This window comes from Sarcophilus harrisii, chromosome 2 (assembly GCF_902635505.1).
Source record: "Sarcophilus harrisii chromosome 2, mSarHar1.11, whole genome shotgun sequence".
In the NCBI taxonomy this organism is placed as follows: Eukaryota; Metazoa; Chordata; class Mammalia; order Dasyuromorphia; family Dasyuridae; genus Sarcophilus; species Sarcophilus harrisii.
The window spans coordinates 263207821-263232998 of record NC_045427.1 but is presented as its reverse complement, the minus strand read 5'-3'; the positions used below and the strand labels follow the sequence as shown (position 1 = coordinate 263232998).

The 25178-nt window shown below is 39.0% G+C and overlaps 1 protein-coding gene across 1 annotated transcript in view; it reads left to right on the top strand.

The window, feature by feature from the left end:
• The window catches only part of EHD4 (EH domain containing 4), a 97395-nt gene extending 76100 nt beyond the window's left edge, over positions 1–21295 (top strand). The window contains exons 5-6 of the mRNA XM_031952146.1: positions 10386–10550; positions 18884–21295. Of these exons, the coding sequence (XP_031808006.1) occupies positions 10386–10550; positions 18884–19420 (702 nt within the window). The 3' untranslated portion in view covers positions 19421–21295. The remainder of the gene's footprint in view (positions 1–10385; positions 10551–18883) is intronic.
• Positions 21296–25178: the final 3883 nt, after the last annotated feature.

The window sequence follows — 25178 nt, the reverse complement described above, 5'->3', positions numbered from 1 at the left end:
TTCACTCAAAGGGAGTTCGGATACTCATCAACCGGGGAATGACTGAATAAGTTATTGTATGTGAATACATTATTTAATCATTCCCCAGTTGATGAGCATCCACTCAATTTCCATTTCCTTGTCACCACAGAAAGTGGAACATTTTTGCACACAATATCAAGTTGTTTGGTGTCTTGGAGAGGGAGGAGGTAAAGGAAGGAAGGAAAAAAAATTGGAACTCATTAAATCTCACAAAAACAAATGTTTCATTCTCTTGATATTCTTGACTTTTTGGAATTTTGCTATTATTTTTTCCATCTCTATAAAATAATTTTTGGCAGTTTGAGTGGTATGGCACAGAATGAATAGATTAATTTAGGTAGAATTGAAATAACACTGATCATTATAGATTTAACAAAATTCTTTATATGTTTTAAATATGAAACCTTTATCAGATAAATTGTTTAAATTTCCCCCCGATTTTTTGCTTTCCTTCTAATCTTGGCTACATTTATTTTATTTATATAAAACCTTTTTTAATTTAATGTAATCAAAATTATCCATTTTATACCCAATTTCTCCCTCTATCTCTTGTCTATTCATAGAGTATTCATCTATCCTTAAGTCTGATGAGTAATATGTTCTGTGTTCTAAATTTCTCATAAAATCTTTTTTATATCTAGGTCATATATGCATATCTTGGTAAATGGTGTGAGATAATTGGTCTATGCCCAGATTCTCCCAGACTGGTTTCCAGTTTTCCCAACAATTTTTTACCAAACAATGAATTATTATCCCAGGAACCAGGGATTGGAATTGTACTTCTTTTCAGTTTTACAAATAGGGAACCGAGATAAAAATCAGCTCTGCTCAGCAAACACATAATCAGCATCTGCCCACTTTCATGTAAAAAAATTTTCTGACTGCCAGGATGACAAAGATTAACATGAAACTGCCTTTAAGGAGCTCATCTTCTGGAGAGATATACACAAATGAATGTTGAACACAGAAAATTGAGAAGCAAAATAACTGAAAAAATTCATTGGATCCTAACACCAGAGCTGGAAAGGGCAGCAGAGATTATCTATCCAGCACTTTACAGATTAAAAAAACTGAGTCCCAGGTAGGTTAAATAATTTGCCCAAGGTCTTTTGATAATAAGTGGCAGAAACAGGATTTGAATCCAGGTTTCCTTCACTGCAAACCCAACCCTCTTTCATTTGTACCATGATGTTCCCCAAGTTCTCAGTGACTCTAATTTTTCCTGAAATATTAAGTCCTCTGTCTAAATTGGAGCAGAGAACTCGTTGGGGGGAACCCAGATAAGGGCCAATCTCTGCTACAAACTTGTGTGTCCTCCTTCTATAAATACCAAAGTCCCTTGTTTTGCTGGAGGCAGGAGTGGCCTTCCTAAAAAAGATCCAGACATTTATAGGAAGAATGTTTATATTTCTTTTCCTTAAGGACAGTGTCTACTCTGTTCTGTTATTATAACATAAAAACACTTGCACCATAAATAAAGAGTGGAGATTAATAACAAAGTGCCCAGAAAGATGATGGGATAGTTGTAGGGGAAGAAGAGGAGTGGGTAGTAACAAGGGTCACAAAAAGATTCTTTCCTTTGTAGGAAAGTCTATAAGAAATAAGGGTCTCAAGTGAATTATACAACCTTTGGAATGTGACTGATGACAGAAGATCTTAGGTTAGAATTAGAAGGGGCCTTCACCATCATCCAGTCTAGTCATTTCATTTTACAAATGAATAAACTGAGGCTGGAGACATTGAGGGATTTGTCCAAGTTCATACAAACATTAAGTGTCAGAATTGGAATTTTAAATTCAAATTCTTGGATGCCAAATCCAATGTGCATTCCATTACACCAAAATGGTTCCCTTTACACATATTCCCTTATAATGTGATATTCTAGTTGAAGAAACTTTCCTTTCCTTAAAAGTATGAACCACTTGAATTATTCTCCTTAGATTAGTTTTGTTTTATATAAACTTACTTCTTTTGGCAGGGAGAGGAGGCGGGGAAGATAGATAGATTAGTCTTTATATTCCTCCTGACTCAATTCCTCTGTTTCTTAAATACACTTCAAAACATTAAACAAGAGGCTTTTCCCAAACATTTACCTATGCATACCTTATAGATAAAGCCTCCGAGATAGCACTATGATCAATTCCTTGTTTTCTTTATTAATCATGCATTCCATGTATCCCATAAAATTCTTCATTCCTTCATAATACAAGCTGTTGAAATAAAATTTATTTTTAAAGAAAGGAGAGGAAGGAACAAAGAATAATATTCAGTAACTGAGAGACCCAGGGTCTGAGTTATAGAGTACACAGCTGTTCATGGGTCAGTAACTGAAGCAAATGCCTCATAATCAGTAAAGATTTCTCATACATCCAGAAATAATTCACAGTCATATTAATTCACTTTTCTCTGTATTACATAAAGCACTTTCATCACAGAAACTTGATGAAGCTATGAAGATACTCATAGGACAAAAACAAGATTTTGAGGATTAAAGAGCATGTCCTTGATTGAGGCTAGTTGAGTGTCCAAGCAAGGTTTAAATCCAAGGCCAGAGCTCTCTCTAATATGCTAAGTGCCTTGTCTATGTTGTCTTGCTATTCATGATTACAGTTTTACTGTTTTAAAGACATAGTTTAAAGTTGTTCTGAGAAAGAGTGAAACAAGTGTTTGCTAATTATGTTTTCATGCATCCTGGTATTAAATTAAAACCAGGGAAATTTAGAGATAGCCTTATGATGTGAATGAATGAATGTGAAAAATATATGTCAACTGAATTGCCAGTGCTTTGTTGACATCTTTCCTTAAAACTCTTGTGTTTCAAAATTAAGAAAAACCCCTTAGTATTGTCTGTTTGAGAATCATAGTCATAGATTTTTAGAACTGAAAGGAATCATCTAGTCCAATTCTCTTATTTTATGGAAAAACTGAGGTCAGTGAGGCAAAATGATTTGTCTAAGACCACTCAGGAAAATCTTAAAATCTGATACCTTTTCTACTGTACAGTTTCCTAAAACATTTTGCATTCCCAACTAAGCTCTTTCTGTGACTTGAGAAGGCGTCTTGCTTTCCCACAATTTGTGCACAAATGAGACAAGTCACTTAAAGGTGCCATTTTTATCCATAGATAATCATGATTACTGGTTTAATTCTTTCAAAAACAGTTTAAAGTTGTTCTGGGAAAGGATATTAGAAATGTTTAAGGGGTGTGTATATGTGTAACTCTTAGTAAATTTCTCTTGAATTCTAATCAAAATCAGACTAAATTCAGGAACTTACTAATTAGACATAAATAATGTTTTGGCAGGGAAGTGAGGCAGAGGGTGAGTCGTTTTCATTGTCTGACCCCTTGTACCTTTTTTTTTTTTTTTTTAACACCTTTCAATAGAATAGGAAGAGTTCCAACCCAATTGTTTATGGATTTATGCACAGCAAGAATGAGTCAACATGGGAGGAAGGAAAAGCAGAAAAGAAATAAGAAAAAGATGGGCTGGTTATTTTAAAAGTTTTATACAATTAGCTTACTCTTCAAGGCCTTTCCATTTTAGTAATATCTGGAAGAATAAATCTGGCATTAAGCCAGACTCATTCAGTTGTGGTAGTTACTTCCTGGTTTTAAATTCAACAATTTGAGTAACTGCATGATCCTTTCACACACAGCTTTGTGTTCTTCTTTCAGCCTAATATCTTCAGGGAATTTTTAAAAAACATAGACTAATAATATGTACATAAATATGTATGCATGTAAAAAGTGCATTGTATTTGTGTATGTGTATTAAGGCTCATGGAAACCAGCACATTTGCAGTGAGGCAGCTTTCAAATGGCCAGGTGGATCTTACTCAAGCTTGGGCCATATTGTGGCAGGAAAACCTCACTTGGGGTCTTCCCCATATGAACATGTCATTAATGTCATTAATTAAAGAGAAAAAGAAAGAGCTAGTAGGAAATTAGTAGTGACTGGTTTAAAAAACCATGTGCAGTCATCTGCGGCTGCAGTGTGAACAACATAGCAAGTATGAGAATGAGAGTTGGAAGGGATTTCTGACACTGGACTGAACGTCCATTTGTGTTGATTTTTGGTATCTTGCTCTGGCTTCTCTGAGTTCTGAGGAATGTCCTGTGTCTATTCCCCTGGGCTGAGCTTTGTCAGTTTGATGCCCACAAAAGGCAAGTAGCTCAGGAATCCAGGCCCTGAGAGGGAAGTCAGCCAGTATGAAGATAAATGCCGTCACACAGAAGGTACAGCTAATTGCTGCCTGCCTGAAAATTCCTAATGAAGCCATTCCCTTTTCCCTAAGGATGTGCCTGCTTCAGAGGTCACACCCTCCCACACAATGGAGACCAATCAAGATATTTCAAGGTCAGCTCAGGGGACCAAAATATGCCAAGTTTTGCCTGCCCCAGCAGACCCCCTTGCTTTGGAACCTAATCCTCCTACCTCCCCATTATTAACAACACACTGAAGTCATGCTTTTCTAATTTCTAGGAACATATTCCTTTCTATAAGAGTATGTCTTTTAAGTCAGTGTTATTGATTTGTGATTTGCCCATTTTTGGTCTAACTTTTAGTCATCTGGTTTGAGTATTCAGGCCTGTGATCTGATAGAATTTAAGCTTTTTGAGAGCAGGGACTCTTCCCTCCTTGCTTCCCTTCCTTCCTTCCCTGCCTCCCTTCCTTCCTTCTCTCCTTCCCTTTCTTCCTTCCTTCCCTCCCTCCCTTCCTTTTTTCCCTCCCTTCCTTCCTTGCCTCCCTTCCTTCCTTCCTTTCTTCTCTTCCTTCCTTCTTTCCTTCTTCCTTCCTTTCTTCCTTCATTCCTTCTTCCTTCCTTTCTTCCTTCCATCTTTCCTTCCATTCTTTCTCCTCATGCCTACCATACTTCCTAGGATATTTGTTATATTTGTTCTGTCATTTTAGCCATGTCCAACTCATCATAACCCCATTTGGATTTTTTTTGGCACAGATATTAGATTGCTTTCCCATTTCCTTCTTTAGCATGTGGTATACATTCCTTTTTTAAATTTTTAAATTTTATTTTATATTTAGACAGTCTGACTTAAGTGACTTGCCCAGGGTCTCATAGCTAATAAGTGTCTAAGGGCAAATTTGAACTCGGGTCCTCCTTATTCCAGGACTGTTACCATCTACCTGCTCTATACATTCTACCTTCTTTTCTACCATTTTCCCCACTTCTACTAAATTATATACAGTGCATAGCAACAAAGTTTCTAATATTCCACTAGTCCTTTATTCATGTCTAGAAAGCACTGAAATAAGAGATTCTAAACCTGATTTTGGAATATCTAAAGGCATCTTCAATAGCTCAAGGAGTGCTCCCCACTCCCACCCACCCTCCAAAAAAGGTTAGGACAAATTTGCATTATTTCACTTTCTTTTTTTAAATGACTTTTTTTTTTTTTTTAGGAAAGAGGAAGTGTTACCATATCAATCAGTCATGTATGGGAACAAATATAAGAAGGTTCTGAATGACTACTTAAAATACTCTTAATAAATATCAGTTCCTGTGATATAAATACAACTCTCTAATTGAATCATCTAATAAAACAATCAGTGAGCATTTACTAGCCATCTGCTATATGCCATTGTATCATAGATTTAGCACTGAATCATAGATTGAGAGAGACTTTGAAATCCTCTAATCCAGCTCTTATTTAACAGATGAGAAGACTAATGCCCAGAAAATTTAAGTGACTAGATAAGGTCACACAGATACTTAATGTCAGGATTTGGACTTGAATTTTCAGGTCTTTCAACTCCTAATTCAGAGTCACTTGGACTCAGTCAGCGTCACCTTTTTTGTTATTGTTGTTTGCTTGTTTTTTTTTTTCTTTCTCATATTTTCCCTTTTGATTTGATTTTTCTTGTGCAGCATGATAAATGAAAATATGTTTAGAAGAATTGCACATGTTTAACCTATATTGGATTACTTGCTGTCTAGGGGACAGGGGGAGGAAAAGGAGGAAAAAAAAAATTGGAACATAAGGTTTTGCAAAGGTGAATGCTGAAAATTATCTTTGCACATATTATAGAAAACAAAAAGCTATTATTATATATGTAAAAAAAATACTTAACCTGTGGTGAAATTTAATACCTTCATTTCCTCTGCATTCTATTTTAGGATTAAGATTCTTCTCCCCCTCTCCCTGATCCTGCCTTTTCCTCATTATTTTGTGCAGCTTTCTATGCAGTAGACTTTTGACTTTAAAATTACTTAAATGATATTTAATGATTCATCTTTAGAATCTTCCACTGTGTCTTTCAGCAGTGTTTTGAAAAATAATTTGGATGGTAGCAAGTACTATCAAAACTATATTCTTAAGGTAGAAAAACTGCTAAGGTAAAACAGTGTTTGTCAAGTGCTAACAAGTTTTTTTTATTTTTTAATTTGGTTTTCCATTGTTGAATCTTTGTGTTCAGACATGTCAAGTGGCTAAAATAAATTCACTAGGCTGTATACTCAAAGAATGGGTCGAAGCCAGCATTCAGTCACTCAAAAGTTCACCATGTGAAAAACAAAAACAAAAACAAAACCTACTGTCTATGGTTATTCTTTTTATCTCTGCCCTTGAAGAACACAATGTTAAGTTAATGTGTCGAGGAAGTGCATACATCCTACACAATGGTCATGGCCAATGATGACACCTGTGGAAGTATGTGTTTATTTCCTTTATTAAATTTCATTGTCTGAGTCTGAGTCCATTTTTCTTCAATAGGACTGCCCATAAGCTACTTTTATTGTCTTTCTCTATAATTGCTACCCTGATTAGTGTACAGTATTTGTTTAGCTTGTATAATATATTACTTATTATAGAGTTCAAGATGCCAGTTATACAAATACCTTTGACCTGCGACATTTCTGAATGTGCCCTAACAATGGATATTTATAGAAAACCAAAAGTATCAGGGAAAGGTTCTACTACTTCTTCCATAGCTATTTATAGTGCAGATCATAGTGCAAAAAAACTCCATTACTATTTTGCTACAGTGCATAAACTGCGTTCAGAGAGATGATTACAGATAAGGTCTGGTTACTCCCTTTGTACAGGTTAGTCATCCCTTTGATAGTTTGGTTACCCAATAGGATTTTGATAGTTGGTTTACCATTATTTCAGCCTCTTGCATTGCTAAGTGAGCTTTTTGTTGCTTAGCAACCATAAGAATAAATCCCACAAAAGATCTTTTGTGTCCAAGGCTCACATTCATCCCTTAATTCATGTTTAGGGATGTTATCACATTTCTCAATTCAATTATTTCCCTATATTCTGATCACAGGATTTTCTCCAGTGCTGCTCTGTGCATGTCCTGTATCCCCCCTAGTGCTTAGCAGAATGCCTGGCACATATTGAACCTTAATGCTTGTTTATTAAGTAATGGGAACAGTATTGAAGTGATGTAAAGAAAGCATCAGTCAGAAAAAGAATAAAAGCCTTGGTATCTGTCAGTGAGATTGGATAACAAATTTGTAGGGTACTCACTTAGCATAGTTCCCTTAATAGCATTCAGCAAGATATGAGGAATAGAGAAAGTTGTTATCTCCAATAATAAACCCCTTTGGACAGGTTTCAAGGTGTGTGGACCTGCTTTAAGTTAAATTTTACTTTCAAATTGGTAGTACAATAGCACACTTTTTCATGAATGAGTGAAAAAGCATTTTAAATATTTACCATGTGCAAAACACTGGACTAAATATTAGGAATACAAATAGAAAAGCACAGCTTCCCCTAGTCTCTCTGAGCTCAGTTTCTAATGGGGGAGGCAGCCCATTCAAGAGGTAACCCACAGTAAGTCATATGCAAAGGGCCTTTAGGCTGCAGCAGCAGAGTAGACGATAATACATCATCTTAAATGTTTTTGCTAATAAAACCACATCATTTTCCAATGCGGAGCCATTTGACAGTGCCAAGGAACTTATGGCAACAACTTTCTATTTTGAGTTTTTAATAGCTATGGCTATTGAGGAGACTGACGAGTAACTGCTGAGAAAAAATAGGAAAGGAGTAGATGTGATAGATCTTCTTTCTCCCTGAAAGTAATTCAGCAGTTGGGTTTAGAAAAGGATGAGCTTCCCAGAAAGCAGTAGGTCAAGGGATTCAAGAGTTGAGGCATATAAAGTTTTCTGGGAAGTGATCTGGGCGATTAAATAAATAACAAATTCTACATATTGCTTTCAAATTGTCCTGCTTGTCTTTGTTTTCTTTTTTCTGTATTCTGTATATTAAAAAAAATTTTGCAATAGACCTCTTTTGTTTTCAGCATCACTATTGCTAATCTCCTTTCCCTGAACTCCTTCCCTTCCAATGAAAAAAATGCAACAAGAGAAAGAAAGGCTCATAAAACAAATAAGCAAAATCAAACAAAATTAATCCACATAGTGACCATGTGTCTTCTGGACCAATTGCTGAATTACTTTCAGGGAGGATTTTTTTTTTTTTTGGTATTCTGTACACATCACATCCAGTGATGGGGAGTTTTCTACTTTGCAATGAAGCCTTTTCTTGTGTTTCAATAAGAAACTCCTTCAGACAAGCTTTGGCGTGACTCTATGTCGGTAATGTGACACTCTGTGTCAGTAATATAGTATACTCCCTAAAGACCTTGCTGCTAAGAGAGAACAAGAAAAGACCAAATATTGTAGGGTTTGTTCCTCAGCTTACTTCCTTACCTTGAGCTTTTGTTTTTGTCTGGACAAGACTGAAGACTAAAGGAGATTTAAAGCAAACAAACAAACAAAAAAAAAAACAGATGGGGTCCTAGAGTAGAAAAGGGGTCAGAGGGACCTCATTGGGAATCTATTTCCTTAGCAGTCATGTAGTTTAACCAAATAGAAGGGTATCATTTAAACTCTATAGACTGTTTGTTGTCTTCCCCATTAGATTGTGAGCTTCTTGTTTGTTTTTCTCAATAGTATTTTATTTTTCCAAATACATAGTTTTTAACATTCATTTTTAAAGACTTTGTATTCTAAATTTTTCTCCCTTCCTCTTTTGCCTCTCTCCTTCCCAAGGAACAATCTGATGTAGGTTAAATATGCGTAGTTCTTTTAAACATATTTCCCTATGTATCATTTCTTACATTTTGTACAAGAAAAATGAGACCAAAAGGAAAAACATAACAAGAAAGAAAAGCAAACAAACAAAGATGAAAATACCGTGCTTCCATCCACATTCAGTCTCCATAATTCTCTCTCTGGGTGCAGATGGCATTTTCCATCCCAAGTCTATTGGAATTGTATTGAATCATTCATTGCTGAGCTAAGTCTATCATAGTTGATCATCACATTTTACTGTGTACAATGTTCTTTTGATTCTGCTCATTATCATCATCAATTCATGTAAATCTTTGTAAACTTTTAATGATCTCTTTGGGATACAGACCAAGTAGAGACACTGCTAGATCAAGCTCTTCAGAATGGTTGGATCATTTCAGATTGTGAGCTTCTTGAGGCAGGGACTAGTTTTTTCCTCTGTCTTTATCCCCAATGCTTAGCATGGTGCCTAGCACATATCAGGAGCTTCATAAATGTTTATTCATAGGTTGTTTGACTGGAGTCTTTCAGTGAATAAATAGAGTTAGGGAACAGAGATGGGTTTGTCTTTATTCTATTCATCTCCTCTCATCCAAAGTCCAAGATTTTCAGCATCCTCTCCTCAACTGCTTCACATCTTCCCTTACTCTTGGCCTTTTAGAATTCTTATGATGTTTCTAACAGCTGTCATTTCAAATCTTCTTTAATAAAGTGAATTATATTTCATCAGGATTTACTAATCAATATGTAAGTAAGTTTTATAATCTTAAGATTGATTTTATTTGAGGTATGGGCTAGAAGAAATGACAGAGAATCGTCACTGAAAAACAGTTTTTAGTTTTCATTTAGAAATATTGTGCTTCAGATAAACCTTTGGCTATGAAACTGCCATTTCAAAAAAAAAAAAAAAACTGCCATTTCACAAAGCTAAAAACCAGTTTTTAAGCAGATCCTCTATAAAAGAGAGGTCCAAAATAAGTAATGTTAGTTTGTAATAATTTATAGAAAGCAGAGAAAGACTTTGGGCTCAAAGTCTGGGTTTAAATCCTGTTTCTCACACATAGGAGATGTGTGACCCTGGGCAAATGATTTAATTTCTCTCAGAGTCACAGGTAATTAATGTCTTAGCATCTCTCTAGGACTGTAAGCTTGCAGGTAAGCTGCCAGTCTGCTTTGATGATGGGAGTTCTTTACATCATTAAAATCACAGTTCTCTTCTTCCCGCTCCCCACAAAAGAATGATAATTTGTAATCTCCCTAATGGAAAAAGAATAAAAAATAATTATAACCTCAATGAAGCTGTTTCCTTCTTTTCATTTCAGGTACATGCTTATATCATCAGCTACCTGAAGAAGGAGATGCCAGCAGTATTTGGAAAGGAGAATAAGAAGAGAGAACTTATCAGTAGGTTACCAGAAATCTATCTCCAACTACAGCGAGAGTACCAGATTTCGGCAGGCGATTTCCCTGAGGTCAAATTGATGCAGGTATTGTAGGGGCAAAGGGACCACTCTGTTTCTGGTGGGTTTTTGTTGCTGTGCATGAGATCCATATGTCTTGGACCAAAAAAAGCATGATGAAATAGGTACCTCTCTGGCTTTGCAAATAAGGCAAAAACTCACTAATTCTTTAAATCACCTATCCAGATTTTTAAAAACCAGCTTGCCTCCCTTTAGGCAGTGCAGAAGCAACAAAAATAAATGAGCTTTCTGAATTGTGCCCACTGTGACTGTGTGCCAACCTATGAGAGAAGGCAGGTGGGTAGCCCTCTTGGGTTCTGTCGAAGGGCCTTGTCTTGGCTTTGAACTGGTGCTTTGCTGGTCTTCCCCCTCAAGGAAGGGACTCTCTCTCTCCAGCTGTCCCGGCTCCTGAATTCTGGTGATTGGCTTCCAGACTTCCAGATCAAGATGCTGAATCACAGCGTATGCAGCCATGTAGCCAGCTGCGTGACTCACACACCGTGGGTGACTGCTTGTTTGTCGGGTTCTCGGAGGCCGTGTGACAAATAGCCCAGCAGGTCATTTGGCATGCCCGTCTGCCAGTCACCCTCAACCTACTGGGATCAGCGGGTGTGTCTCAACATAATGAGGAAGCCACCACAGTGACCTCTGTTCTAGACAAACTCGATTAAGCAGGTTGCAGTTGATCTTCATAATCACCCCTGTGTGTTGGATGGCATAAGCCGTGTCATTCCAATTTTCCAGAGAGGAAATTGAGTCGAGTAACTTGCTTAACCAGCTAGATAGGAAGCACGGAGGCTGGAGCACTAGGTCTGGGGTCAAGGGCCCGAGCTCAAATTCTGCCTCAAACACTTAGTGGGTATTGGATGCTTGGCAAGTTATTTAACCTCTCAGGACTTCAGCTATAGGGTCACCAATAAAGCCAGAGGGGATCTTAGCAACCCTCTTGTCCAGCCCCCTTATCTTACCCATGAGGAAGATGGGGCTTGTGACTTGCCCAAGCTCACACAAACAGCGCCAGAAGTAGGATTGGAACTCAAGACCTGTGACTCTGAAGGCTTGTTCTCCTCTATGGAGGGAGGGAGCCGGACTCGGTGACCTCTACGGCCCCTGCAGATGCAGATCTTTGATCCCCTCATCTTCCATTTCAGTAACACTCTAGAGTTCCCAAAGTCCTTTCCTCACAACAGGAGAGCAGAGATTATCAGTGAGATAAGTGGTGCCATTTTTCAGATGGAGGGTCTGGCTCAGGTCGGTTAAGCAGCTTCCCCGCGCTCGCAGAACCAGCGTCAGAATTGTGACATGTTCCGCACAAAGGTGACACCGGGGCCAGATACTGAGGGGCCGCGGAGCGAGAAGTGGGACCGAGGCTCCCTGCGGGGCGTCCGGCCTGCCGAGGTTCCCTGCACTGAGCAGAAGGCCTGCTTGAGGCAACCTCCAGGAGCAAAGCGCCCGCAGAAAACAAATCAGTGAAATGGTGTCCTCACCCAGCACGGGCACAGCCAAGCCCTTCCGCGTAACAGCAACAGAAAGCAGTCAAGTCAGTCCAGAGACTGTGTCTCCTTTGCACTAAGAGGATTGAAGTGTATTTTATTATCTGTGCTACAGAGCCAAGGTTGCAGGGATATCCCTGCAGTTACCGCGTCGGGGCACCAGGGGGCACCATAGTGCACAGGCAGGAAGCCGAATCTCCCCTACTCCAAGTCTGGCCCCAGACACTTGCCGGTTGTGTGGCCCTGGACCAGTCACTTCTCCCTGATTGCCTCGGTTTCCTCATCTGTAAAATGGGCTGGAGAAGGGAATGGCCAGCCATTCTGTTTCTGAAAACGCCTGAGCACATTTACACACCACGCAGTTATCCCATTTTCTGTTCTCTTGCTTCAGGCTGCATCAGTCCCCAGCAGTGTTCTGAGGCTCTAGGAGGCGTTCTTAGAGTAGTCATTTCTTACAGCACCGTGGTATTGGTCACATTCACCCACCGCAGTGTGTTTAGCCATCCTCCCACTCACGGGCCCGTTTTGTTTCTAGAGGGTTTTTTGGCCACTACAAAAAGTGTCGCTGTGCCTTTTGGGGATAAATGTGGCCCTTTGTGGTGTTTGTGACAGGGACAGTGCCGCCGATCCTGGACTCAGGAGTGTGAGGGCTTTTTGTTCAGAGATCTTCCACGGTCCTTGTGACCCAGCTTTGTTGTTGTCCGGTCGTTTTCGTGGTGACACTGTTTGGGGTTTCCCATCTCTTTCTCCAGTTCCTTTTCCAGAGGAGGAAACCGAGGCAAATGGGGTAAGGTGTGGCATCTAAAGTCACACAGCCGGTAAGTGTCTGAAGCTGGATTTGAACTCGGGAAGACAAGGGTCTGTGCACTGTAGCACCACCTAGCTGCCTGAAACCCTGACTCCTTCCACCTTTTGTCATTGCCAGTTTGACAGGGGTGAGAGGAAACCTCAGAGCTATTTTGGTTGCCTTTCTCTCCTTAGTGAACAGAAGCATTTTCATATAATTTTGGCTAACTCAACATTTCTTCTTATTAGACTCTTTGGGAGAATGTTCTGTTTACTAGGACCGGGCTGGGCATGAAAATATCTTGGAAAGGTTCCGGTTTTTCCCAGTGCTGAGTCAGGGCAGAAGAGAAGGAAAAGGAAGGCTTGACCTCTCCTAGTAGAGAGGGAGGGAGGAGAGTACCCTGAGGAGATCGGGGGAAAAATCCATATCCCCAGGTTCCCTGGACTAAGAATTTTCATGAGAATAATATCTTACATTTGTGTAGTATTTTTACAGTATCAGACATAGAATCTTTGATTTATGACTAAAAGAAAGCTTAGAGGTCCTTGAGCCCAAACCTTTTATCTACTACAGAAAACCTGAAGCACATAAAAAAGTTATGTGAGTTGTCCCAGGTTACATAATCAGTAAGCTATAGAGGGCTTTTTTGTTTGGGATAAATGGGTTGTGGGGAGGGGAAGGGGGAGGCTTTTAAAATACATCCTTTTATCAAAATGAGATTCTCCCTTCTTTCTCCTCTATAACAAAGGATAACTAACATTTGATCAACAGCAGTTTTCAGAAAAGCTTAGGAGAGAGAAATGATATCTAAGGATTGAACTTTTGTTATTTTTTTAAATCAGTTTTTATCAATTTCTTTTATTTTTGCATCATCTTCATTTCCAAATATATTCCTCCCCTTCTTCTCCACCCAATAAGTATCCATTGTGAGGAGGTTGTGAGGAGGAGGTTGTGGGAAAGAGAAGAAGAGAAAGAAGAGGAGAAGAAAGAAGAAAAAAGGAAAAGGAAGTAAAAGAAAGAAAAAGGAGATAGAAGAAGAGGAAAGAGAAAAAGAGAAATGAAATGGGGAAAAGGAGGAAAAAAGAAAGGACACAGAAGTGGAAGAAGTGGGAAAAGGAAAAAGGAAAAGAAATTAGAAAAAGGATAAAATAAAAGAAAAGGAAGTAAAAAGGAAGAGGAGGAGGAAGAAGTTGTAATTGCTGAGTACAATACCCACATTCTGACTTTGGAAAGAAGAGGAGAACAATTTGAGTTTGAGTTTGAATTTCTCAAACTGAGAAATAGAAAAATGAAATGACCTTTCTGTCCTAAGTCCTAAGTCCCAAAGCACAAAGTTGAACCCGTTCCTCTGAATACCAATTCAAGGCTCTTACCTCCAGTAGCCTAAGGCTCATATAATGGCTGAATTTGTGGCAAATCGGACTCTGTTTTTCAAGCCTCTGCTAGTTTTACTGCAGGGATGTGTCAGTTCTGCAGAATGTAAGAAAATATATGACTAATACACTGTGCTAATGACTAGAGATTTGACCTTGAGTCACTTAGAAGAGCTTTGAAAAGCAAGCTCATCAGCTTTACACATTTCAACAGCAGGGGGCAGAAGAACTGCATCTTTTGATCTAGATGTTAAGGACCTCAGATTTGAAAGCTCCACCCCACGCTGCCTCCTTAAACCCACCACTACCCTCCCCCGAAGGGTTGAAAATATATCTTTCTTCATTTCTCTGCAGAAGTACATTTCTGGAGGACTATGGGTGTGGAAAATTGCATATATTGTCAGACCCAGGAAATTGCATATATTTGTCAGATCTTATAATGTGTTGCTTTTGCTTAAATGCTTTTTTCCCCTTGTTCTTTTTTAGTCTTTGTCACAAGAGGTGGATGATTGGAGAGGCAAAGATATATTTGGAAATGAAAGGGATTTTTAAAAGAATAATTTTTTTTAATGCTGCCTTAACTAGGTATTTTGTAGGATTCAGGATTTCAGAACTGAAAGGAACTTTAGAGATCTAGTCTGGACCAGCATTCTCATTTTACAGATACTAAACTGAGGCCCCGAAGAGCCCCAAGGACATTGATAGTTCACATATTCATATAGGAACCTGCCTTCTTACCCTAAGATTATGGTGAGACACATTGTCCCAACTTACCCAGTCATGGTTACTTGGGATTTATCTTCCCTCTAGATTAGGAAATGACAGATGACAGAGTTTTTAGTTGAGAAAAAAAGTTGACTTTTGCTTCTTGGGGAGATCATTTTCTAAAACAGGCCATATCGTACCACTTCACCACTTAGTAAATCTAGTAGCTCCCCATTATCTCAAAGATCAATGACAAACCCTTCATTTGCCATTTGAAAGCATCATAACCTGATTCTATACCCATCCCACCCACCCGGTCTGGTCTTATTTGTCAGTAATCCAGTCCACGCAATTTACAGTCTGGCCAAAATGGCTTCATTGCTGTTCCTCACACATGACGCCATATCTCTTAACTCCATGTCTTTGCATATCCCTGCCTGTCAGGTTCTCCCATACCAGCGAAGCCTCTTAGAATGTCTGGTTTTCTACAAAGTGAGGAAAAGGAGGAAAAAAGAAAGGACACAGAAGTGGAAGAATTGTGGGGGGAGGGGGAAAGGAAAAGAAACTCAGACCTTATTTGAGGACCTTCTCTATCCTTGTAATTAGTAATGAGTCCCCCTTACAAAGACTGCATTTTGAATATGTGTGTGTGTGTGTGTGTGTGTGTATGTATATATATATATATATGTATATGTGTATTTGTGATGTTTTCCCATAATAGATTGGAAGCTACTTGAGGGCAGGGGCTGTTCTTTTTTTGGCATAGTATTCCCACTACCTGGAGCAGTACCTCTATCAATACTTGCATGATTGACTCATAGACTCATTGATTTGACTCATAGATTTGAACAGGTATTAGATAGTATTGTTTGAGGCACATCTGGTTGGGTTTTTTTTTTTTTTTTCATTATTTGTTCTCCATGCTTTGTTTTTTAAATAGTATCTTTATTTTTCCTCATACATGCTAAGATAGTTTTCAACATTCATCTTTGCAAAACCTTGTGTTCCAAATTTTTCTTCCTCTCTCCCCAAGAAAGCAAGCAATCCATTATAGGTTAAATATGTGCAGTCCTTTAATACATATTTCCATATTCATCAGGCTCTGCAGGAAAAATTAGATCAAAAAAGGGGAAAAAAAACATGAGCAAACAAACAACAAACAAAAAAGGTGAAAATACTATGCTTTGATCTGCTTTAGTTTCCATAATTCTCTCTCTGGATGTCTATGGCACTTTCCATTGCAAGTCTTTTGGAATTGTAAGGCACATCTTGAAATAGGAGAGGAATTCTGTGACATGGAGATGAGGAAGGAAGGAATTCCAGGCATGAATGTCAGCCAATTCAAAGGCATGGAGATGTGAGAAATAGTGACAACTAGTTTAAATGGGTCACAGAGTGCTGGAGGACCTACACTGTCCAAGGTTTATAAAGGGCTTAAAAGCTAAACAGACAAGTATGGGTTGTATTCTAAAGCAACAAGGACCCCTGGAGTTGTTTGAGAAGGGGAATGACATAGATTTGCACTAAAGGAAAATCACTTTGGCAGCAATATGGGAAATGTGCTGTAGGCAAGGAGAGTAATGTGGATAAGTGGTGATGACTCCCTTAGCTAAGGCAGGAGCTGTGTGCATGGAGATATGAGGGCTTTGATTTGAGAGATTTTTATGGAGGTCAGAAAACTTGCAAGTCAATTGGTTGTGCGGCTTGAGAGTGCCCAGTTTAGGATCGCATTGAGGTTCCAAACCTGGGAGACTAGGAAAAGGATGCTCAGCATTAGTTGGAAATTGATGGATTGGGGGAGGGAAGGATGACGAGTTCGATTTGTATGCTTCCTGTGGGACGTCTAGTTTGAAATATTCAGAAGGTAGTTGGTGGGGAAATAAAGCTCAAGGGAGACACGAGGGCTGCTCATGAGCTGTGAGTCCTCTACATGGAAATAATCATTCAAAAGGATGGAAACTGCTAGGGGACAGGGGCTGTGCTGAGCTTGCGTGTGAAGACCCTGGCAGTGGAGTAGTTGGGATTCATTTCCAGTCTGCTCTCCAGCATAGGAACTATAGACACTTCTTACCTCTAGCTGACATTTCCCCCTGCCAGCTGTCCACATATTTGCCCTCACCATATATGTTTCCTCCCTCCCACTCCCCCCACCTGTCTGTCTGCTCCCCCATGTGAAGGGATTCCTTTGTGTCTTCTTAGCATCTCTGGGAGAAAGGGCTCGAGTGCAATTTCTAAGAGATGGGGTAGGTTTGTGTTTCCGCCCCAGAGGAATCTTGTTGATCACCGAAGTCCTGGCATTTTTGTGTAGGCTCTCCTCCTCTTCAGTTTGCTTCTTGATTAATGAAATGTCACGGCAAGCTTGTTTGTCTTTTTCAAGTCTGCTTGACCGTCTGGCATTGTCGGCCAAAGGGACTGACCTACAGCTTCAGTGTTTTAGAAGTGGGGCAGAATAAATGTCCTCAGCGAAATGTAATCCCGTATGTAGGAGTCTTCAGGAGCCATCAAGGAGACTTGTCTGATTATGGCCAGTGGAGGATTCTAGCCTCTCTTTACAATCTGGCCCACTCAAAAGACTAAGTCCACTTTCCTCTCTGATGGAACTGTTCCCCTCACAAGGAGCCAGAACTAGGTCTTTTGTCTATATCTGCTACTTAAATTGAGAGACTTTATAAATTCTCACCCAACTTCTTGTTTTTAATTAAATTAAATTCTTTCATATAATTCTCTTCGATTTTTTGCTTTTACTTTGGTTCCCTTGGATCAACAGCTGATTCAATAGATTTGATGCTCAGTGGCTAAAGTATTTTAATAGCCCTGCCTTTGCCATAAATACCTTTTTGATGTGGTGTCAACAGTTCTAACTAATCCCTTTGTATAATTATTAGTTTATAGCCCCTTTCAGAGTATAAAGCTCAGTCAAACATTGAGGCTGAGATTGTTAGCTCACCTTGTGAAAGAAAGTATTGATGTCTAATTATAAAAGTATATGAGATTTTCCTCCCTCCCCAACCCCTTGCAGTGGAGGATCATGGGTGGAGAATACTCAATTAAAGTAGTAGTTAGTTTTAACTAATTAACCCCCTTTCTTTTTTTTGAATCATTTATTACAAAGTATGACTTGCTGATTATGGGAAGGATACATGTGGGGAAAATGGTAATTTATTTATTTGTTTGTTTGTTTTTGCTGAGGCAATTGGGGTAAGTCCCAGGGTTACACAACTAAGAAATATGTTTTGTTTTGGCTAGGAAAAAAACAACTGTGTGGACAATTCTTTTCTCGTAGAATAACCCACTATAGTGACTCAGACTTATCCTTTTACAGTGTGATATTGTAGTATATCTGGACTAAAGGTAGAGAAATCTGAATTCTAGTTCTGGTTCAGCCACTGATTTACTAGGCAAAAACCTGGTATAGTCAATCTCAGACCTTGATTTCTTCATCCATAAAATACTTCCTCTTCCTCCTCCCCAGGGTAGTTATGCTGTCCAAATGGAAGAACAATGTGAAAGTGATTTAAAGAAAATATATAACAATTTATAGATTTAGGTTGGTATTATTGCTTTAACATGCTGAAAAAAGTACCTCTATTTTTAAAAATTAATATAAATCTAAAGCAGCTTTAGTTTTTTTTTTTTATAAAAAATAATAGCTTTTTATTTTCAAAATATATGCAAAGATAGTTTTCAACATTCACCCTTGTAAAACCTTGTGTTCCAAATTTTTATCCCCCCCTCCCTCACCCCAGTGCCTCCCCTAAACAGTAAGTAATTCAGTATATCTTAAAACATGAGGCAGCTTTAGTTTTGTTCATTTAAAAAAAAAAATATGCTCTCTGAAAATCATTCATGTAGATGGGAAGGGCAGATTCAGGGTCTCCACTAGGGAGAAGGTTCTGGAAAACAAGTGTGCATCCAGATCTAAGTATTCAAAACTTAGTTTAAAAGAAAACAGATCGGCCAACGAAAAATGTCTAAATATCTCTGAAATTTGTCATTTGACAGGAGCAGCTTGAAAACTACGACTTCACCAAGTTCCACTCCCTGAAGCCAAAACTTATTGAGGCCGTGGACAACATGCTGACCAACAAGATCTCCTCCTTGATGAACCTCATCAGCCAAGAAGAAATCAACATGCCCACGCAGCTGGTGCACGGCGGGGCCTTCGACGGGACCACGGAGGGGCCCTTCAACCAAGGCTACGGAGAAGGGGCCAAGGAAGGCGCCGATGAGGAGGAGTGGGTTGTGGCCAAGGACAAGCCGGCCTATGACGAGCTCTTCTACACCCTGTCGCCTGTCAATGGCAAGATCTCCGGCGTCAACGCCAAGAAGGAAATGGTGACCTCCAAGCTGCCCAACAGCGTCCTGGGAAAGATCTGGAAGCTCGCAGACTGCGACAACGACGGCATGTTGGACGAAGAAGAATTTGCACTGGCCAAGCATCTCATCAAAATTAAACTCGATGGTTATGAGTTGCCCAACAGCTTGCCCCCTCATCTTGTCCCCCCCTCCCACCGGAAATCTGTATCAAATGTAGATTAAGAACCAAGAAGCGGGAGGAGGCCATGGGGTCTAGTAGAAAGATCTGGACCGGGCATCTGGAAATCTGGGGTCTAGTCCTCAGTTTGCTGTTCTCTGGGACTTTGACCAAGCCGTTTTATCTTTCTGGGCCTCTGTTTCCTTATCTTTAAAAGAAAGGGATGAACCAGACAGCCTTTTCAGTTTCCTTCCAACTCTAGAATTCAAAGGGTTCTCTTCTAGGTCCAGGGTAGGAAAAGGGAGAAAGAATGAGAAATAAGTAAAAATTGAGTTATTCAGAAGCTGCAATGTGAAGTTGGGCTCTTGGTAACTTCAGCTATACATCACTTTCAACTGAACCACCGAAAACCATCAGCAACAGGCCTTTTGCCCCTGCCCTGAGCATCAGTCAGCGAATCCTGTGGCTGCCTTTACCCTTCACAGGTTATGCGAGGGGAGGGAGGGATGGTCTTCTTTATTTGCCGTCTGCCATCTTTAGGAAAAGACCAGGGATTGACTCCACAATTGCCAAACTACCCACTGACTAGAAGAAAGCAATTTCTCGAACCCTCAAAACCTAGGTTTGAAAATGAGACATTTTCTTCGTTCTGTGGACTCATATCCCTGCTCTAGGCCTAAAGGACTTGAGTGCTCACCCTTGTCTAAGTGAACACAGTCCAAAATGGCAGACCCAAGGGGTGATTGAGACCATTTCTCCCTCTCCACCAAACCCCATACTTGGTTAGGAAACTAAGGGGAACCATAAGCAAGAATACAAGCATAGGTCTGTAGTCAACCACTAGTTGACTTCTATATGGAATACTTATAGGACCAGTGTCAGTTTAAAATGCACTTGCCACCATTTTATGACATCTTTGAGGTCTCATGATTGCAGTTTCCTTGTTTGCATGTCCAGTCATATGTAGCAATCTGTCTTCCTTAAATGACCATCAGGGAATGAGGTTATTACCCTAGAATGTTGTAATGTCATTATACAATGACTTACAAGATCCAAGTTTACACATCATCAGCTGTGTGAACTATTTTCTAAAAATCAGGGATTATTTTTGATTAATTCCAGCAAAAAGGGGAGAAGGGTTGGAATAAAAGCCTTGTTTCAAAGAAAATTCACTTATCTATTCTCTTTAAAAAGTCAGGCATTGGTATGTAGCAATACCTTAATTCAGATGGGATTTGCATTTTTTATGTTTGTATTTAACCAAAAGTTGACTCTTTGTCCCTTCTAATATTCTTTGTTATCCCTGTTCTCTCTGGCTCTTTTGTCTAAACTCTTGTTTTAGAAGGGTAGTAGTTAAACCTCTGCCTGCGCACCAGCATGGAAAAATCACCAATATGATTTTTCTGAATTAGAGGAAGACAGCAAAAGGCGAAGTCTATCTAGTCAAAGTCCCAACAGTCATAGGAAGCCAATGAAATTATAACAGTCCCCCATGGCTCTTCCAGAAAAAAAGCCAACTGCTTGCCTGTTTGTCCCTTTTTCTGTCTTATGAGGTACCAAAGCAAGAAATATTAAATTCAAAGAAATCACTATTTCTGTTTGGAAAGAGTTTGTTTTTTGTTGTTGTTGTTGTTGTTGTTGCTGTTGTTGTTGTTGTTGTTGTTGTTGTTTTTAGTCTCAGTCTCCATATTCTCTAGTTTAACTTTTTAAATTGTTTATTGTAAGGAGAATTAAATGTCTAACAATGCAAATTACTTCCACTAATGAACTTCTAAAACATAATTTAGGTCAGCATTTATGATTCCAGTACTAAAATCAGAGCAAAGGATATTTTCTTCTCATTTCTGTGAGCATTGACCCAGTTCTTGGACCACAGCAGTGTTGTACTTAAGAACAAAATGGGGCAGGGAGGGAAGGGCATTAAATTGTTCAAAAGCTTACTTTAAAGTTGTTGGATTCTCTATTTAGATTTATTTTTATTTTCTATTTGATTGATTGTCATATATATAAACACTTTTTTAATATGTTCTTGAATATATGTAGATATACATATAAACTTTATACACAAAGATTCTATATATGTGTATGTGTGTGTGTGCATGTGCGCATGTGCATGTGTGTGTATAAAAACAGCACAGTAAAGTGAATTTCACACTGGATTTGGGATCAGAGGAGACAAGGTTTGAATTAGAACTTTTGAAAAGACCTTACTGGCTTGTGATGTGGGACACATCATTTCTAAAGTGGACCTCAGTTTCTTCATCTTAAAGTACAGAGTTTGAACTAAATTTTTTCCAAGACTTTTTCCAGCCCTAACCTATCCTATATTGTATTCATGGGAAATGATTTAATTTGTGGATTATTGCAAAGCTGAACTTTTTGTATTTAGTACAAAAGAATTATGTTTTCTAGACTATTGATAGTTGAATGATAGCCTAGTGCAGGATAGAAACACATGAAAAGCATTTATTAGGCACTTACAAGGGCAATTATTGAGAGGGTGATGGGAGAAAAAAAGTGAAGAACAGGGAGGATGGGAGAATACCAGTTTCTCATCTTAGCATCAGGGAGCCACCAGTGATAGCCAGCTCCAGAGTTCTTTGCAGCTCTATCCAAAAATCCGTGCAGATTTGTTATACTTTTACCTGCCGTAAGGAAGTTAGAACATAGTTTTGGTCCAGTTACTGAGTTTCTAATTGAGGTATAAATTGGAGAAGTAAGAGCAAACCTGTCTCCATCACCTACAAATCTTGATAAGGTGTCATATAGGTACTTATTCTGTTCATCCCTGAGGGTTGAACAAGAAGCAGTGGGTAGAAGTTGCCAAAGGACAAATTTAGGGTTGCTATTAGGAAAGATATCCTAAAAATTAGAGGAGTCTAAAGTGAAATTGGCTGCTTGGAGTGGTGGTAGATTCTCCCTCACTGAAGGTCTCCAGACTTGCTGAGTTGCCCCTTATTCACTATGTAATAGGGATTCCTTTCAGGTATCTGTTGGACTACCTGGCTTTTGGAGGCCCTTCAAACTCTCAGACTCAAGCCCTTGTTCAGGGCCCTTCCTTGGTCTTACCCACTGTTTTCTCCAAGTCCACAGTTGCCAGTAAAACTCAGGAATGTGGCAGTATGATGGAGCTTGGCACATAATGAGGGATTTCTGATGACCTGAAAACTTCTACCTACTCTTTAATCCCCTTCTTGGCTACTTAATGGAAATATTTTTTCCCCCTTTGCATCAAAATTTTTAAGATTCTGAACTTAGAACTTTCCTAAAAAGAGTATTTCTATAAACAAAATACAAAAATAGAACTCCATCTGAAACTGTGAATCTCCATTTCATACTAATTAACATTTCAAGTTTGTAAATGCTATGTATTCTAAACTGCCCTGCTAGTCTATGATTTTAATGGAAATATTTTTAAAACTCCACCCCTTATACAGAAAGTTTCTAGGGAATCAATGATGCATACTTCTTTTGCCTTGAGTTTCGAAAAATTATAAATCTTCTAAATAAAAACTCTAGGATTGTATTCCTGCTAATTAGGTTACTCTCCCATCTAGCTACTTGGAAATAAAATATTAGGTTTTAAAATTTCACTTGCCTAAATATCTTTCAATCCCATGCAGAGACCAGTGGAGGAAATTTCAGAGCAGCCTTACACCCCCAGCAAGGTCCTTTTAGCAGCCAAGTACCTTGTGATAAGATTACTCAGCTGCCTTGCCTGCCCTCTTAACAGCCATTCGTTATTTAACATGAGAACCATTTGGTAGAACATTAGTTCTAGTTTCTTAGCTTTTATCACAAGACAGCAGCTGCCTACATTTTATGGAAAACACACTTTTGGGAGGAAGCATGATGGATGCAGTGAGAATAATTCTGGCTTTGTCATCAGAGGATCTGGGATCAAATCCTATCTATTACCATATAACCTTGGCCAGGTTTTTTTTTTTAATATTTTACTTTATTTCTCTTTCATTTGTCATGAATTTTTATTTTTAATATTAACAATTTAACTTTATTAACAGTTTTTCTATTAAACTTATTGAATTTTCTTTCTTGAAAATTTTTTATTTTTCAACATTTTAAGTTCCAGATTCCCTCCCACCATCCTCTCCCCTACCCAATGAGAAGTTGAACAATATGATATTTATTATTTATGTGAAGTCATGTAAAACACTTCCATATTAGCCACATTGGGGGGGCGGGGGGAAGAAAAATGGAGAAAGCAGAAAACAATATGCTTCAATCTGCACTCCAAGTTCTCTGCCTGGATTCGGATGGCATTTTTGATCCTGAGTTCATTGGGATTTTAGTGAGTCATTACCTTGATCAGCGTAGCTGTCGTTCACAATTGATCATCTTATTGTTCCTGTGTACAGCGGTCTGGTTCTGCTCCCTTCACTTTGCCTCAGTTTGTAGAAGCCTTCCCAAGTTTTTCTGAAACAATCCTCCGGTTCACTTCTTTTAACACAATAGTATTCCTTGACCACGTTTATTAGCCTCCCTAGGCTATAATTTCCTCATATAAAAAATGAGGAAGCTGAACTAAAATTCTCCTAGGGATGCTCATGGAGGAACATAAAACCTGGAGAGCAAGAGCGGAGCTTTGTTGTCTAATTGAATTGTGGAGTCCACAATAGATAACTTTAATTCGTTCTGGTTTTGTGGACTAAACCGTTAAGGAACAAGGGACAGAGTTCCTCAAAACCCTCTCTCCTCCCCAAAAGATCACAAACATTTCATAGGAAAGTCCCCACACTGGATTGCTCTTTTCACGTCTGGCTCACTTGTGTGCTCAGCTGGCCTTGCCTTTCCTCCAGATCACTCCTGAAGAAGGCAGTCAAATGCTGCCATCCCTTTCCCATGTGTACCACTTGGGAGTGCTCCAGGTGAACCTGCCTGCCGTTGGAGTGGGCACATGATGCCCTGACTCACTGCCCAACAATGTGCTTCCCCAACCTTCCGCCTTTATCCTTCACTGTGCCCGGAACCACAGGCGGCACATGCTTCCCAAAGGAGGAGAAGCATTTTACTATTTACTCCATCATAGGTGGGTGAGATGAAGCTCCTCTTCTTGTCCCAGATAATGCTTATTCTGTTCAAATAAACATGAACATAACCTTGGTGTGTATTAACTAATGCTATAAGAATATATAATATGCTTCTATTTTTGTGTAATCATTGTCTGGAAATGATGTGGTTTTTAACTGCTGATTAATAAACTTTAAAAAAAAAAATACTGCCTTTTCCCCAATTTGAATTTTGATGAATTTACAGCAATAAAGCCTAAGACTTGCTCACTGGAATTCTGGGGAGGGAGAGGGAGGGTGCTCAAATGAGGCCCCAGGTTCAAATATAAGTGTGCTATTACCCAAGTAGGATCTTGGCCAAATCATCTCAACTCTCCTAAAGTGAGAAGCTGGATTTGGGTTGTTTTTTGTTTTGTTTTTGTTTTTGGTGGGGGTAATAAGTAGAAATTAAATTCAGTACTGCTATTAGTTCTTCTACACAGGAATATCAATAATAACAGCTAATGCTTTAAGGTTTATGAAGCACTTTACAAATATCTCATTTTATCCTCACAATCCTGGGAGGTAAATAATTTTTGTCTTCATGTTATAGCTGAGGAAACTAAGGCAAACGGGTCAACTGACTTGTGCAGGGTTATACGGCTATTAAGAGTTGAACTCAGCTATTCCTGATTCCAGGTCCAAAATCATATCTACTGAGTTAAGACTCATCTTCCTGGGTTCAAATCCAGCCTCAGACACTTTTAGCTGGGTGACCCTGGGCCAGTCACTTAACTCCCATTTGTCTCAGTTTCTT